General features: G+C 44.7%; 1 protein-coding gene and 1 long non-coding RNA gene across 11 annotated transcripts in view; one reads left to right on the plus strand and one right to left on the minus strand.

The window, feature by feature from the left end:
• Positions 1–642: 642 nt before the first annotated feature.
• On the plus strand, positions 643–3,488 carry LOC130458300 (uncharacterized). Its single transcript, XR_008917432.1, has 2 exons — positions 643–731; positions 1,227–3,488. It is a non-coding gene; the product is annotated as an uncharacterized LOC130458300 (long non-coding RNA).
• A 456-nt stretch (positions 3,489–3,944) lies between these two features.
• The window catches only part of ILF3 (interleukin enhancer binding factor 3), a 34,528-nt gene continuing 21,824 nt past the window's right edge, over positions 3,945–16,648 (minus strand). For 9 of the 10 annotated variants that reach the window (XM_007488546.3, XM_007488541.3, XM_007488543.3 and 6 more), the window contains 3 exons: positions 14,381–14,749; positions 13,104–13,235; positions 3,945–12,988 (listed from right to left, as the gene is read on the minus strand). In XM_007488546.3, the coding sequence (XP_007488608.1) occupies positions 12,855–12,988; positions 13,104–13,235; positions 14,381–14,749 (635 nt within the window). In that variant the 3' untranslated portion in view covers positions 3,945–12,854. The remainder of the gene's footprint in view (positions 12,989–13,103; positions 13,236–14,380; positions 14,750–16,648) is intronic. The other variant, XR_465562.3, reaches the window with a different exon arrangement.

The following is a 16,648-nucleotide window of genomic DNA, read 5'->3' on the forward strand; positions in this document are numbered from 1 at the left end:
ACACTAGATAGAAATAAACTAGAGAATAGATTAATCAATCACTTCTCACAAGAGCAAAACCAAGGTAGGGGCAGATTGTGTAGAAGAGATTTAGTGTGAGAGGGAAAATTAGAAGATGAGGAAACAAGTTGGGGAATGAAATTTCACAATCTTGAATCCTCAAGGTGATGCTGCTCCAAAATAGAGTTAAATTAACGGTCAATGTGGCTGAAGTAGGGGAGAAGATGATTGGAGAAAAGGATGAGGTGGCATCAAGATGCTGAGTAATGGACCCTCATTCCCAGCTTTTTTTTCTCTCTCACATCTCCCCACCAAGTTGAAGAGCAGCAATGGCTTCAGCCTCAACACCCACCATGACCTCTGTGAATGGTTCAAACCAAAGTCAGAGAGATGAGGTTGAAGGCATGATGAGGTAGATGTTACATGACTAAAAACCCAGTGAAATTTTCCTGCCAAGAGAAAACACAAATGTCGCATGTTCAGACACCTGTGCTATTAGCTTTCTGGGGTTCACCTTGTCCTAGGTATTCCCTTTGCAGTGGAATGAGATACCCCTTTCCAAGTGACCTGACAACCCCACCAGATCCAGCCCCTGTGGAGCCTGGGAGATGACAAGTTAACTGTGATGCAATAAAACTGAATATTCTGGTGGATGGAGGCCAATGCAGAAAAGTAGTCCAAATATCCCCCCTCTGGGAGTGAGTGGGAATTCCTTTTATGACCTGGTCAAGGTGAGAATGAAAAGAGGTGGGAAGCTGTAGTCATCCTGGTTTGAGCCCTAAGATCTCTGATTAAGAATAGAAAATTATCCGGGAAAACAACACAGAAAGAGAGATGGGTAAAAAGAAGGGGGGGGGGTGATAATTGAGCTCCAGGTTGTGTCAGGAAGGCTAACTACCCTGAGAGCTAGGGCACATGGACTCTGGTCCTGGATTTGACACCAAGTCATTATGGAGCCTCAGACTACCTATTTGCTTTCTCTGGGTTTTAATTTCTTCTTTACAATTAAAGGATTAGAACAGATGAACTATAGAGTATCTTCCAACTCTGGGCTGGATTCTTTGATCCAGTATATCCTGAGAAATTGGAACAAATTCTTCAAGTTTTTTCAGTCTATGCGATTCTCCAAGTTAGGACTTCCTTCTGGCCATATGAACCCCCAATCGTCCCGCTCAGGTTTCCATCCAGACAGGGCTTTCCTTTAATTATCCACCCTGATTCTGTAGGCAACAGACACCCTCAAACTGTGGAAGACTCCTACCACTCATCCACACATGTTCACCCACTGAGGTTTGTATCATCAGGAAGGAGTAAGCACTCTTGGAACTTTTTTTCTGGGTATTCTCTCCAGTGCCCTTCCTTGACCCTCTCCTCTCCACTGGTCCAGCCCAGCTCTTCTCTACCCTCAGCCACTAGGAAATAGTTGTATCCTTCAAAGGGAGGGGAAAGACCAAGCTGGAGATAAATGTATGCCCTGGGGCCCCTATCTCTCCCTCTTCCCCAACCAGGAGAACATTGGCATCATGAAACTGATATGGATTCACCCAGTACTAGAGATCTTTCTAGGTGCAGCCGTGTGGGGGGGGTGGGGGGGCGCTGTTGGTGCTGCTAATAGGTTGGTCACGAGGTAGCCAGATGTTTTCAGAAGATCCAGAATGGAGCCCCAGGACCAAAGACACACTGAATCCCAACTTGGAGAAGTTCCCATGGCATGTTCAGGTTTCAGTCCTCCTGGACGGAAAATCCACCCAAGACTTCCCATTCCTGCTCAACCACCCAGACAAGTGCAGAGTTTCTGGGGGGGCACCCTTCTTGCTGATGTTGGTGATGACTCGGCCCCAGGACCAATTTCTGAGGGAAGCCATCCGACACACATGGGGGAATGAAACCACCATACCTGGCGTGATCATCCAATGCCTCTTCGTAATGGGCTTGTCCTCTGACCCATCTTCCCCCCACCCACTAGAAGAGGATGAAAAGCACAAGGATCTCCTCCAACTGGGTTTCCTAGATACCCACCACAACCAGGCTCTCAAAACCTTTATGGGACTGGAATGGGTGGCCCGATACTGCCCCGGGACCCATTACGTGCTCAAGGTGGATGGAAACGTTGTCCTGAACCCCCGTTTTCTGGTGCAGCAGACACTGGTCTGGGAAACATCCCCGGCCAGACTTCATCACTAGCTGTATCTACAGAAACAGAAGCCCCTTTCAAAGACAGTCCCATCCTCAGTACTTGCCTCTAGACATGCTCTCCCATGCCAGGTACCCACCTCACTGCTGCAGCCCTGCTTATGTGCTATCTGGACTCCTGGCCCTTAAGGGGCCTCTATTGCCTGGAGAGTACCAGCTGTCCACCTGGAAGATGTGTTTGTGGGGTTATGCCTGCATCATCTAGGGGTGGAGCCCATTCTCAGTCCCAACATCTTCCCAATATTTGGCTGAGCATACAAACGCTGTGACTTCCATGGCTTTGCCATCGTCCATCCCTTCAAACACCAGCAACTTGTACAGGTCTGGTCTGACTTCCAGAAAGGCACCTGCCCACTGGAATAAAGAGCTGGACCCTAAATCAATTTCTTCCTTTTCCAGCAGGCATTTTCTATACTGAAAATTGATTCTTGATTCCTCCTCACCACCCCACTCTTGCAAGTCAGACTGAACCATGAACCTCTTCATCCTCCCCATCTCATTGCCCAGACTTGAATATCTCTATTAAAAGGTGCTGACAGAAACATCCTCACCCCGAGGAAAAGGGGAGAAAGAACAAAGGAGAGGAGGATGGGGAGGTCTAGAAGGAAAACAGCCTGGTATAAAGGGCTCTGACCCCTTGAGGTGGGAGACGTGGGTTTGAATTTTAGCCCAGTCAGCAATTTACTGTGCATTATTAGTGACCATGTCAGCATCCTGGATATTTCCCCATTTGTAAAAGGAGGGCGTTGAACCAAATGATCTCCAAGGCAGCACCTGGCTAGGAACTGATATTCCAGAGGTGGTAGGATGGGCATGGAATAGCCCTCTCTGGCTCCACAGCTGCTTCTAGATCCAGAGAAGACGTTTCTCTAAATGTACATAAATATTTGCCAAGAAGCTGCTACAACACTCCCACATCCAACCCAGAAGCATCAATTTCCCACACACCACCAAAGTCAGTGCTTTTCAGGACTCTTGGCCAGATTGGAGGAGGGGGAGAGGGATGACCAAAACTTATTCTGGGAAGACATTTTGGTGGCCCCTCTGCTGCCCCACAGCATTCATGTGAACCAGTGAGACCTGCTGGCTTCAAGCCAAGGATGAGCCTATGGTGCTGAAAATACTGGAACTGTGGTCAATAAATTCAGCAACTGCTATTTAGTCCCTCGCGACCTTAGCCCCTTCTTTAGATCATTGGTCTGCCCCCTGTAAAATCAGGTCAGGCTCAAGTAGCTCTCACGTCCTTTTCCACTAAAAAAATTCTGATTCTGGAAATTTATGAAACCTCTCCCAAATCTGAAAATTGTGCCATCTTCTGTTACGTCTGGGTAAAATCACAGATGTGGAGGGGCAGGTCTTGGGCCACTCACTCCCATGGGAGTGGGAACTGGAAGACACTGAAATTTCTCCATTGCAGGGGGACAGACACATAAAGCACACACCTGCCAAGGCAGATTGATTTTCTTTTATTTGTGTAAAGAACCATACACTTTGGTTCCTAGGTTGAAAGTCTAGTCAACAGTCTAGTGTGGTGGGAAGAGTTCTAGAGGTAGATGATCTAGGTTCAAATCCCAGCTCTGTCCTAGCTTATCCCTACCTGTGATTTTACCCCAGCTCTTTTTTTAAAAATGAGTTGTTGGCATCTAAGGTCACTTCCAGCTCTAAAATCTATGATCCCATCAACTCCCAAGCCATTTTTACCCCCTCTGAACACCACCACCCCCAGCCAGAATTAATCACATGACATCATAGCAATGCAAGAGGACATTTACTTAAAATAAAACGAAAGATATATAACAGGAGATAAGAATCAAGCAGCAAACCTTCTCACCACCCGTTTCCCAAACTACAACCTCCCAAACTTTAAGGTTGTGAGTCCTCCTGTCCCAGCTTCCCTGATGGCTTAACAGCTTGGCACTGTAAGCTAGTTGAACAGGATAAAAAGAGGCTCAAGTCTGCCTCACAGGCCCTTTTCTGAGCTGTGTACCATTACACCACAGCAACCTAGACCCTTAGCAACTTGCCCCAGCAATTAAATACAGGAACCTCAGGCTCTGAAAAGAATCACAACTGGGAACAAGAGAGATGTGAAGGCTTGAAACTCCAGCCTCGAAGAGCGAGAACCACAACTGGGAGAATGTCTGCAGCCACTGCTTCCCGCCACACAAGGGGGCAAGCCTCTTGTTATTAGCAGCCAGAATTAGATGATTCCCGACTCCACATCCATTTTCTTTTTTTTTTCCAGTGCCCTGCTTGAATATTCTTTCTTCCTGTCTCTCGAGAAAGTTTGTACCCAGCCTCTCACCAAGAAGGCTCTGACCAGTCAGTGCTGTGGTAGCATCATCACTTGCTGTATGTACTCCACACAGGCTGTTAGGGATATAATTGCCAGTAGGGTCATTTCCCCCACATACATCCCTATTAGATTACATTCATCTTAATTCAGGGAGCTGGAATGATCCAGGAATATACTTTAATCACAAGAAGCTTCCTGCCCCAACAAACGCCAGGCCCCCAGCACATAGCTCTGGGACTAGAAATAAGACACAAGAAAAGGGGCTAGTGGGCAGTGTTCAAGACAGTAAGTGTGGTCACCTAGACTGGAGTGTCCACAGATAGAGTCATTAGCAGCTAGACACACAGAGCAGCCACCATCAGTAACATAAAAGGAAAAAAATAACTTCCCATTTTTACAGTGCTTTATATCACAGATAATTATAAAAGCTGACATATAAAGTGCCTCGAGGTTTATAAAGCACTTTACATACAATATTTCATTTGATCCCCATAACAACCCTGTGAGGTAGGAACAAGAGATTTAAATGATAGAAGCTCAGGGCTTTAAGGTTACCTCAAAGGGTGTCTGGTCCAACCCGTACCTGAATAGGAATCTCCATAACAGCCCAACCAACAGTCATCTTGTCACTGCTTGAAGACCTCCAGTGAAAGAAAATCCACCAACTCCTGAAGTAGTCCATTCCATTTCAGAACAGTCGTACTTAAAAGGAAAAAAAATTTTCCCCCAACTGAAACCTGCCCCTTTTCACCTTCTACCTCTTGTTCCTAGTTCTGCCCTCCAGGGCCAAGTAGTGTAAAGTCTATCCTCTTTTACAAGCAGCCTTACAAAATTTGAGACTCCCCCCTTCCCCCAATCTCTAAGCCAAGTATCCCCAGTTATTCAGCCAATCTTCATGTGATGATGTCCTGTGCCCTCACTATCTTCTGAACATAATATAGTTTCTCAAGATGATTTCCTAAAACATGCCCCTAGAACTAAATTTTGTACTCCAGGAGGCCTAATCAGGATAAAATACACAAAATGCTCTCAAGGGTATTTCTCATCACTCCTATTGGAGGCTAAAGTTTTGTGAAGAAATTCGTGGAGTTTGAGTTGAACTGGAAGGTCAAGGTGTTCAAGGAAGACATCAACATGTATTTAGAAGTCCACAAGTATGAAGGCTGGGATTTGGGTGGAGAAGAAAGCTATAAGCCAGATAATGAACTCTTTGAGAAGGTAAACTAACCTGCAGCTGATATGGTTATAGCAACAAACATGGAGTGAATGAAAACACTGCAGTGATGGTAGCAGAGGAAAGGTGGGCATTCAAACAGTAATGTAAGTGGAACAAAGATTATATGATGGTACTACCAGTTCGTGTTCACGCGCGAGTGTGTGTGTGTGAGAGAGTGAGAGAGTGAGAGTGAGAGAAAGAGAGAGTGAGAGAGTGAGTGAGAGAGAGAGAGAGAGAGAGAGAGAGAGAGAGAGAGAACACTCACTGGGGCCTAAAGAGAGAAATGAACAACACTAGAAATGGTGGCATGGGATAAGGCATCTTTCTGAGAGGCAGACTGCCATAAAGAGTAAAAAGATGCAAAGAATGCAAAGATTCAGAATGAAGGGAGACAGTTAAAACTGATCTAGGATGTAGATTCATAAACTACAGGATTCTTTTCATCTCACTGTCCTCAGGCCTTTAGTTCCAGAACAAGATAAAATGCAGTTTTTAGAAATCTTCTATTCCAGAGAGGGCAGTGGGTGGACAAAGGGGACTAGCAGCCTTGAGGTAGACACTGGTCCAGATCACAGGGCTGGAGACCCTGAACCTCCTGAGGAGTCATGGGATAGATGTTCCTGTACCCTCTCAGAAACTATTCTGCACCATCTTCCAGTGAATTCAGACCCTTCAAAGTCTGTAGGACTCACACGGGGCACCGGAGAACCTCTTCCAGTCTGGTATTCAAACTGTCTCAGAAATCCTGTTGTGATGAAATCAAAGCAGACACATACAAGAACTGTCCAGGAGACTAGATGATAAATAATAGAATGTGGTACCCATGGCAGGAACTTCATGCACTTTTGGGCTTAGTCCGCCATCATAAATTCTGTAATAAAAAAATTGCTGAGAAATTTTAGAGGCCCCAGGGGCTTTTTGAATTTGCAGTTTTTGTAGGATAACCACTTTCTGGTTTAATGTAACCTCCAAAATGAAACTTTCCTTGACCTCCCCCCCATATGTCTGTAACATCCCAGGTATATTATCATCTTGAAAGTATTTACCTCACAATACCACCCCCACAGAGCTATCCCTTTTCTCTATCCAAAATAAACCCTAAAGCTGAGAAAACCAGGATCCCCAGTAATGTCCCAGGTGGCCAATCAGTTGTGGGAATGAGGTTACACCTAGCCTCCGAGTGATTGACTGACCATACAGAACATATAGCAACAAGGAATTTGGGTTTGGGCCATGTGTTAACTGTGATGCAATAAAACTGAATATTAAAATGAAATGGGGCAAGCAACAACAGTGAAAGAGGGAAACCAAGGCCCACTCTCATTCAGGGAAGGAGAATGTTGTCTGAGCTGGGGATCCCTGCAGTGTCCTTAGTAGGGCAAAGAAAGCTCATAGGTCTCCTGCCATCCTGATACTATCCCCGAGAGCCAAGTTTAGGCTGGGAGAAGGCTGCTGTGGAGTGCAGCTATGAGGAAAGAAAAAATCCAGGTTAGGAGAGGTCTGATATGGTGGGAAGGAACCTTTAAGACAGGAGAACCAGGCTCCTCCTTGTGCCCCTACCACCTCAGTCAGTAGCCTTGGGCAAATCACTATTTCCTCTCTGAACCTCAGTTTCTCCATTTGTAAAAAGGGAATGGACAAGATTTTAAAAGTCCTATCCAGCTCCAAGCCTCTTGGGATTCTTCTGCCCATTATAATGTCTACACTCCTCTCATCTACTGCCCAAGCCTCTTTATCAGTATTGTTTTGGGACCCTATGGAATTCTTAATTGATCTAATCACTTCTTTTACCCATTTTAATTGAGTTCAAGGACACACTAAATCCTCCCTCTTATCTACCCTATATGGAAGTCAACTATAGTAAGAGGAAGAGATCAGGGTTAGGAGCATTAGATAGGGCATTATACAGGGTACTCCCACAACTGTTTCACTGATCAATCTCTAGTGCCCCCTTCTAAGTTCCTGCCACATTTGAAGTGGGCAGACATTTACCATAATCCCCCCTTATCTCCTGTGCTTCTCCAGATCTACATCTGTAAGAACCAACCAAATCCTTCACAAGGAAACATCTCCTAGCATTGCAGGGAAAGACAGGAAGGACTGAGGACAGGAACTGTAACCTAGGTCTCTAACGATGACCGGGTCTCTTATTCCATCTTGTACCATGAGACAAACATGAGGTTTGTCAGGTGCTGCTTAGGGAATAGGGGCTTTTTAATACTACTCTTGCAACTACACATAAATGGGAGGGTCCAAGGACAGATACAGTACCCTGTGGAGAAGATGCAAGCCCATACCTACCCCCCCTCCCTTTCTGTTCAACTATCCAGACAAATGCATGGGAAATCTTGCCAGCCCCTTCCTTTTTGATGTTGGTCATGAACAAACCCCAGGAAGCTGGCAGACAGCAGGTCATTGAATGCACCTGGGGCCACAAAGCTGTGGTGCCGGAAATGGATATCCACCTTGTCTTCCTGATGAGTCTGCCTCCATTCCCCTTCCCTAGAAACCTATGGGATATTTTGGTTGATGAGGACCAGAAACACAAAGACCTCCTCCAGATGGGGCTTCCTCAACACATACCACATTCTGATTCTCAACATTCTCAAAGAACTGGAATGGGCAGTTTGCTATTGCCCCACTGCCCACTATGTGCTCAAGGTAGATAGAAATGTCTTTATAGTATAGCAGGTACTGTTTTCCAAGAGACCCAGCTCAAGAACCTCATTACTGAACATATTTATAGTAATATGGAACCCAACAAGATAGATCCCCAAAAGTGGAGAAATACCAAAGGAGGTCAGCTCCCAAACCAAGTACCCTCACTACTGCAGTGAATTTGGCTACATGATATCCAATGATCTGATCATTATGGTCTTGGCTTTGCCCAAAACATAAAGAATATCTACTTGGAAAATATGTTTGTGGGACTATGCTTACAATAGCTTGAGGTAAGAGCCTATATGCAGCCTTTCTAACTTTCCTGAAGTACCTAATTAAGTTTCATGGATGGTTTTCTGCCCCAGGAACTGCTGCAATACTAATCTACTTTCCAGGAGGCAAGTAGTACCTGTTTTCTATTATCTGAAGAGGAACCATGATCCATCCCCTCTATCCAGAGGTCCCCCAGGGCCAACCCCATAGGTTCCCCTTACTCTGTTCTCTAAACTAGCAATATAAACGTTAAAGGCAATGACAAAAATGAACTTTCCTCTTGCCATGGTGGAGTGGAAGAGGGGAGAAAAAGCATCAGGAGGGCCCTTCACTAAAGGACACAGAATACATCTAATAAAGTGTCCCAAAAGCCTTAGTGTAGCTTTAATTGGTTTAAGCTTCTACAGCTTAATAGCTTACATACCTTGGGAAAAATACTTAAGACTGCAACCAAGGACTAGTGTTAAGGGAATAGTACAAAGTTCCAGGAAGCTCACAACAGGGTATAAGAGCTAGACCTGGGACAACACTAACCTACCACAAATTGAGCTCTAGGTCATCCAGGGAGTCTCTAAAGCCATCTAAAACTATGTGGTGTCCCTCTGGGGTGATCCTCTCAGGAAACATAGCAACCAAGTCCCTCCAAGTCAGAAGGGTACACATAGGTGACTAAAAAGTACACTTAACTATCCATCAGGTAAAGGGAAGAGGTGAAAGATAAGGCATTATGGTGTAGTGGAAAGAGTGTTGGACTTGGAGTCAGTGGACCTAGGTTCCATACTCAGCTCTGATACTGACAAGCTGGGTGATCATAGACATAGGGCTGCTTGAGCTCTATGATGATAATCTTTCTGGAAGGATGAAAGACCATGGTGGTCCTTGTTCTTGAACCTACCCACAATTCCCTCCTCATCCCAGGCACTGCCACATGACCTAGCCACACACTCTTAAGAAGTGAGTCTTGCTATCCCCCACCCTGTAGATACACCAGTTAGCCTACTCCTTCTGTCATGCAGTTGACCTTTCTCCTTTCTATGCTGTCTCTTCCAATTAAAACAGCAATTCCCTGACAACAGGGTTCGATTCTATTTGTATCCACTGTTTTGGAAATAGTAAACATTTAATAAATGATTTTTCATTCATTTAAAACACTTCTTTCCTGGGCCTTGGTTTCTCACTTGTAAAATGAGGGGGTGAACTATAAACAACCTCAAACGTACCTTTCTAATTCTAAACTTAGAATCTAATTATCACCAAGGCTGAGCACTGTGGGAGAGAAAGAAAGATCTTTCTGACACCTGAAGAAAAATGTCAAAATTTCTGAACCAAGTCCAGCTCCTGGGCCCACCCATCTAGCTCTGGAAAGCTCTGGCTTTCCCACTGACTTTTGAGAGTGAGTAGTGTGGTATCAACAAGCATTTAGGAGCCTACTATCAGCAAGTATTTATTGAAGAGCCCCAATGCAGTAACCTTGTAGGCAAAAGACATAGGGTACAGTCTTGACCTTTCGAGCTTACTGCCTAAATGCTTGGACAAGTAATTTCAAACACTTCATCTTATGGTGACCCCAGAGGTCCATATAAAATAAATATTACTTACCAAGTCTGCTTTCCTGCTAAAATTCTGGTGAAAGAAGGAAAACTATTACCTTGGATATCACACCTTACTTCTGAATTGTGGACCACCTCCTAGTATAGAACCAGTTATAATTTGCAGGAATTTGGACAATTCTTTTACATACTGATATTCCTACTGAATCTAAGGCAGATTCTCTCTAGGTTCTTGCTGCTAATTTCTGATGTCCTCCAGACCATGACTAGACTCCTCCTAATTATTATCTACTGCACTGTCACATACTAGCCTTGGACTTGAAGCCCTCCTCTTTGCCTGTCACTAAAGCAATTCCTTTAGGATCACAAGATTGTAACCTTGAAGGGACTATGGAGATCAACTAGTCCAACCTCTTAATTTTACTTGGAAATGTAGGCTCAAAAAGGTTAAAGTTATTTGCTCAAGATCACAGTGATTGTAAAGAAGAGGCAAAATTCAAATCTAAGTCTTCTGACTCCAAAGCTCTGCCTGATGATATATCACACCCCCTTATGACTACTCAATCCTCCCCTCATTTTTTATGTTTAACTGAGGCCTCTTGAGTGGTAAAATGACTTTCCCACAGTCACAAAGGTGGTAGTATGAAAGCAGGGATTTAATTCCCAGACAGAAGATCAATATAACCTATCACTAATAGGTTACTATTTCAGAAATAACTTCTCCACACAAGAAGACTGCATTAAGCAAGTGTATGAAAGGTTCTCAGCACTGGAAGGGACCTCAGAGGCCATTCTAGTCTAATTCATACCTGAACATTAAGAATCTCTTTGATACATCCAATAAGTGATCATCCAGTATCTACGTCAAACCTCAGCTGAAAAACAAACTATATGTTGAGGCAGCTCTTACTGTTAGCTAGACTTTCTTGACATCAAAGCTAAGTTTTCCCCTTTTGTTCATTGCTCCTAGTTCTGTCCTTGGAGCAAAAGAAACCAAGTCTACTCCCTCTTCTACAATAGCCCTCCAGATACCAAAAAAAAAACCCATCATGTTTCCCTCAGTATTCTCCAGGCTCAACATCCCTGTTCCTTCAACTGATCTATATAATATTTAAGACCCATCAGCATCCTGGTTATATTCTTCCTCTCCTGCTAATTCATGTCCTCCTTAAACAATGGCACCTAGAAGTAAAAACAATTCAAAGATGTTATCTCCCTAGGGCAGGGTGTAGCAGGACTATCACCACCCTGGGCCTGGGACACTGCTTCTCTCAATGCAAATTAATTGCATAATGGACTGTTATTACACAAAACTGATTTGTATTGAGCTTGCAACTCACTAAAATCTCCAATTTAAGTTTAAAGTAAGGGAGATGGCCAGAGCCAAGATTCCTCTTATCATCCTCTGGCCCTAAAAAAAGAGTTAATTAATTGGCCCAGTCCAAGCATCTTCCTTCGCCCTGGCCTAAACTGAAGAACTTAAAGGAAAACCCCAGTGCTTGGGGTTTAGACTCCCTTCATAACTGTTTCCATGTTATTCAATCATTCCTCCCATTCCAATATCCTTGGTTATAAGACACCAAGGCAGGGCAGTATGAGCCATAATAGTAAATAGTTAACTTCAAGACTACTGAAAGCAAAGCCTCACATCTGGAAAGGTGCCAGACAAATAACAGATTCTCCCAATAGTCTTCTATCCTTAAGCCTACCTCTGTAGTAGCTGCAAACACCAACCCACAAACTAAAGGAAATGTAGACTTGATCAGAACAAGAGCTCTGTACTTTAGGGGTTTCAAAATCTAACACCCTTTCTCCCCAGGGAGAAAGCTTTCCCCATTCCACCTCACCCTCAGTCTACCTGATGGTGTACCTCTACTCCCTGCCTTCTAACCTTTTGGGAATGTTTAATGGCTCTTCATGGACAGAAGGCTTTATCTAAGGGTGCTTGTTTCCAAAAGCTCAGGGAATTAAGAAGCCCCAAGAAAATCCTGCCCCCTTCCAATCTGTCTTTCCCCACCTGCCTCCCTGTACCTGCTCTCTCCCTGGCTTTGGACCAGGTGAGGTGGCAGCTTTTCCAGGGTTGGTGGGACAGACACGCAGGCCAGACATCGGCCCAAAGAGTTTTCTTTATCTTTATTTGTCTACATTCAGCTTAATTCAGATGTCCTGCCTGAATGACCCAGACATACAAAAAAAAAAAACCCCCACTCTTTCCCACTGGTTTTTAAAATAAAATCTTCACTTATAAAACTGAAACACTAAAGCATTAAAATACAGAAAGCTTGTTTAAACTCACTTCACAAAAGCATTAACAGATGACGTATCCCTCACGTAACTATTTAAAGACGAACTTAGTTAACACTAACACCAATGTTAAATAGACGAAGGGATACTGAGTTGTATTAACTCAAAAACTCTATTCAGACAAAGTTGTAATGGTAACTAACAAACCATTAAATACACAGATGTCCCAAACACAGCTAAGTATGGAATTACAGGGAGACGCCACCATCAAAGTAGCCGCCTGCATATCACACAGAACACGGCAACATGGAACCTGGGGGGAAGGGTTGACATGTTAACTGTGATGCAATAAAACTGAATATTCAAATGGGGGGCGAGTGCAGAAGGTAACAAAACTTCACCCCTGGGGAGTAAAGGTAGTTTATCTGTACTGGTAATTCATGCTGTGATCGTTTCTGCCATAGCCACCTTGCGAAGACTGGTAGGAACTGGGAGGCCCACTGTAATTCTGGCCTGAGCCTGGGGAGTTGTAATTGGACTGTGAAGAGTAGCCACCTAGGAAGAACAGGGACAAAAAATATAAATTTGGGTTAGGATGATAAAGTTCCAACTATGCCCCTCTCCCACCTCCCTTTTCAAGAACCTAATCCCAGGTGGAATAGATACCAACCTTGTTTGCCTTGGTAGGAGGAGCCACCACCAGAACTGCCTCCATAGCCGCCATGTGACCCTGTGTTATAGGACGATCCACCTGACCCGTAGCTGTTCCCACCACCACCTCGGCCCCCGCTGCCACTGTAATCTGCAGTAGGGGGCAGAAGAAAGTACTGTTAACTTCCCTCAACAGAACCTAGCAATGGAAACTCCAATCCCTATCAAAGAGGGCAGAGGCATCAGGAGATGGAAATGTCTGGAGCTTTGGAACCTAGATCAAGGACTAGGCTCTGTACCTGCTGATAGATGACTATACTCCTGGGGAGTTGAGGGGTGGGGGTGATGATCTGCCATGGTTACAAAAGTTCCTGCCTATTCACTCTCCCTTCAATGACATCTATCCCAGAGACCAAGCTGCTCCCTCATAGAAAGAAGAATCCTGCAGATCAATTCTGTTCAATTTCCTACTTACACCATTAACTTAAGCTTTGTGACTCAGACAGTTCCCTTTGACAATTGCTCTCAGGCTTCCCATCCTTCTACTTCCCTCTAGTGTGGTTTCTTAAAAGGCCAGCATTTATGCCAGCCATTCCACTGTTCAGAAAAAATCCATAGATGTTACTCCTATAACCAGGACAACTGACTCAACCAAGCCTACAAAGAAGGCCTAGGGAAAATCATAATCATGGCTTAGTGATTGAGAAGAATCACTTGATTTCACCAAATAAACTACTTGGGTTCAATTTGGGAGGATAGTTTTAGGAACTCCAAGGCATATTAAGAACTAGTCACTATTTTGACACATTTCTTTTCTAACCAATAGCTATAGACTTCAGGAAAGTCATCCTTTTCATGGAAAGGCACAATCTCAAACCAGTGACACCCCTCCGTCCTTGCCCCTACCTAAGGCTAGGAGGAAGCTCATGGAACAGAATTTCTGGACATACAAAGTCTGAAACTCGTCTGGGTTGTAGCTACATAACAGGGTTGAGTTTAAGTATAACACTTGAGAAATTAGGTGCTAGGAAATTATATTTGAGTTTTAAAGTCCTATAAATTTCAAGTATCCTCTCTATTAACACTTAGGGCCCACCACACCTCCAGAAGACCTTACCAGCTGTTGTTCAGAGCAGTGCTGAGGCAGAGGAGGCCTGAGCATGTAGCCCAACATGCCAACTTGCCTTCACCAGCTGACAGACTAGAAGCAACTTCAGTATTTCCACGGGGTTTTCTACTCCACCCAATGCCCTGGTTTCAAGAGAGGTGCTATGAGGTCACCCAAAGCCAACTCACTGAATTTGCTCTCGTAGTTATAGTCTGATCCACCTCCACCACCTGGGGAGTTGTAGGAATTCGAATAGGAAGAGTAGTTGCCTTGTCCATGATTATAGCCCTTTTGTTTGCCTTGAGGTGGGCCATAATTGCTGTACTGGTTTTGGCTGTATGATGACTGTTGTTGGCCTTGATGAGACTGGTACCCTGAACCATAAGAAGGCTTCTGCTGGCCCCCATGCTGCTGCTTCTTCCCACCATGCTTTGGGGGTACTGGTGAATTGTAGTTGTCGCCTTGGTAGTAGGACCCATAGCCAGAAGAGCCGCCTCCACCGCCACCCCCGCCTCCACCAGCATTCCCAGAATGCCCACCGTTGCTGTAGAACTGACCTAAATGGAAGGGATGGCATCAATTAGGGATTGGAAAGAGAAGATTCCAGATTTCATGAAAATAAAAGTAATTCTCATTAAGACCCCCTTTGAGGGATAACCTGATAACTACTTCCCTTAGGACTCCTATTCCCTGTATTCACAGAAGCTAATGCTGAAGTTTAGGGACTTACTCTGAGGTCCAAAGAAATGTGAGCAATCACCCATCATCATTCTAGAAGAAAAGTGGTCTGGGTTTGCTCTCAATCCTTTTCACCCCCTTATCAGCTGATGTTAAGAACTAATCCTCCTTCAGGAGATGCTCAGGTGTAAGCAGGGAAGATGTTAGCTCTTGCAGTGGCTATTAATGTTTTTAAGATCGTAGATGGGCTGGTTTAGCTGATGACTTATGACCATTTAACGCACCCAGACCTCCCCAAAGCTCCCAAGAAAAGCAGAGCTGAGGTAGCATGGCATAGTAGAAAGCCAGTCTGGAACACAGGTTCCTGATTCCCAGATCTGCCTCTCACAAACACTGCCTATTACCAAGGCAAATCATTAAAATCCTTAATGTCTCCGGCAACTTGCTAAGACCATCAAGTTTCAGATAAGTTGCCAATCTGCATCAGTGAAGGGAGTTTCTACATGGGGAGTTCTCTACACTGATGAAATAATATCAAACCACCTCTTCCCCCATGGCCAGGTCCTTCTCCCACCCCCACCCCCAAAAGGAAGGAAAAGAAAAAGCAAGGCTGACTTTGACCCCAGGGTCCAAGGAGAAGCAGCCAGTCTGAGAATGTTATATGGAAAACTGTGCCCACCCCTATAGTTTGTTGTGACAAGACCAGCACAGGCTACGCTCATAAACCTGGAAGGACAGGCAAGTCTTCATTACAACACAAACCTCCTCTGACCAGGGGCAGTATCAGCAAGAAGGAATGCCTGGATAGAAACTGCCAAATCAATTATTTTGAGATTGCCTGCTGGTTGGAAAGCCCCAAATGCAGACTTGGCAAAATAAGCCATTTCATCACAGGATCATTCCCTAAAATGACCAGTTACCCCTTACAAGTGGGGACACACCCCTTAGGTTCATCCCTGAAACCCATAGTGCAAGAGGGCTGATGAGGCCAGAATACACACCTTAGTACTACTAAAGCCAAAAGGCAAGCACTGCTTCTCCCAGATATCCCCAGGTCAGGGGGACCAAGGAAATGTCTCTACGCTGACCAGGCAGGTTTTTTCAATGGATCACTAAGGACCATGCTTGGGAGCCAGGTTTAGAGTTCAGCTCTGGGTCACAGCCCCAGAGAGGCAGGAGCATGCAGTGGGATTGCAAAGCATGGGATGGATGTAGCTGCCACATTCTCAGGAACTGAGGGTGAGACTGTGATCTCCATCAGCCCCTCATGTTTGGCTCTGGGATACGATGATCCCCTTCTTTAACAAAATGTGACACCAAGTACCTATTATGTATGTAGAGCATGGTGCTAGGTGCTCTTCAGTTTAGATACAGGATAGATGGATGGATAGATAGATATCCCCCCCCCCCCCAGTACAGAATTAACTCAAGGCTTTATATGACCCAAAGAGAAAGGGCTTAGTTTAATAAGACTATTCAAAGTCAGTCTCATATATGAACCACCTCAGGATTTTCAATAAGTCTGGGGATAAGAAAGAATGTATGTGTGTGTGTGTGTGTGTGTGTGTGTGTGTGTTTTCATAGTACTGAGTCAATCCTATTTGTACAGAAGTCAGTCAATTCAAGCCCTCAAACAAAAATGACACATGGGGGTGAGGAGTACAGAGAACATTTTCCAATTTAGTCCAGTAACCCCAAGCAGAAAGCAGGAGTGCCTAAGCTCCCTGTGAGTAGGCTTGCCCATGGAGTGTGCTCTCCTTGACAAGTTGGCATTGGCT

The sequence above is a fragment of the Monodelphis domestica genome, chromosome 3 (genome assembly GCF_027887165.1).
Source record: "Monodelphis domestica isolate mMonDom1 chromosome 3, mMonDom1.pri, whole genome shotgun sequence".
Classification (NCBI taxonomy): domain Eukaryota; kingdom Metazoa; phylum Chordata; class Mammalia; order Didelphimorphia; family Didelphidae; genus Monodelphis; species Monodelphis domestica.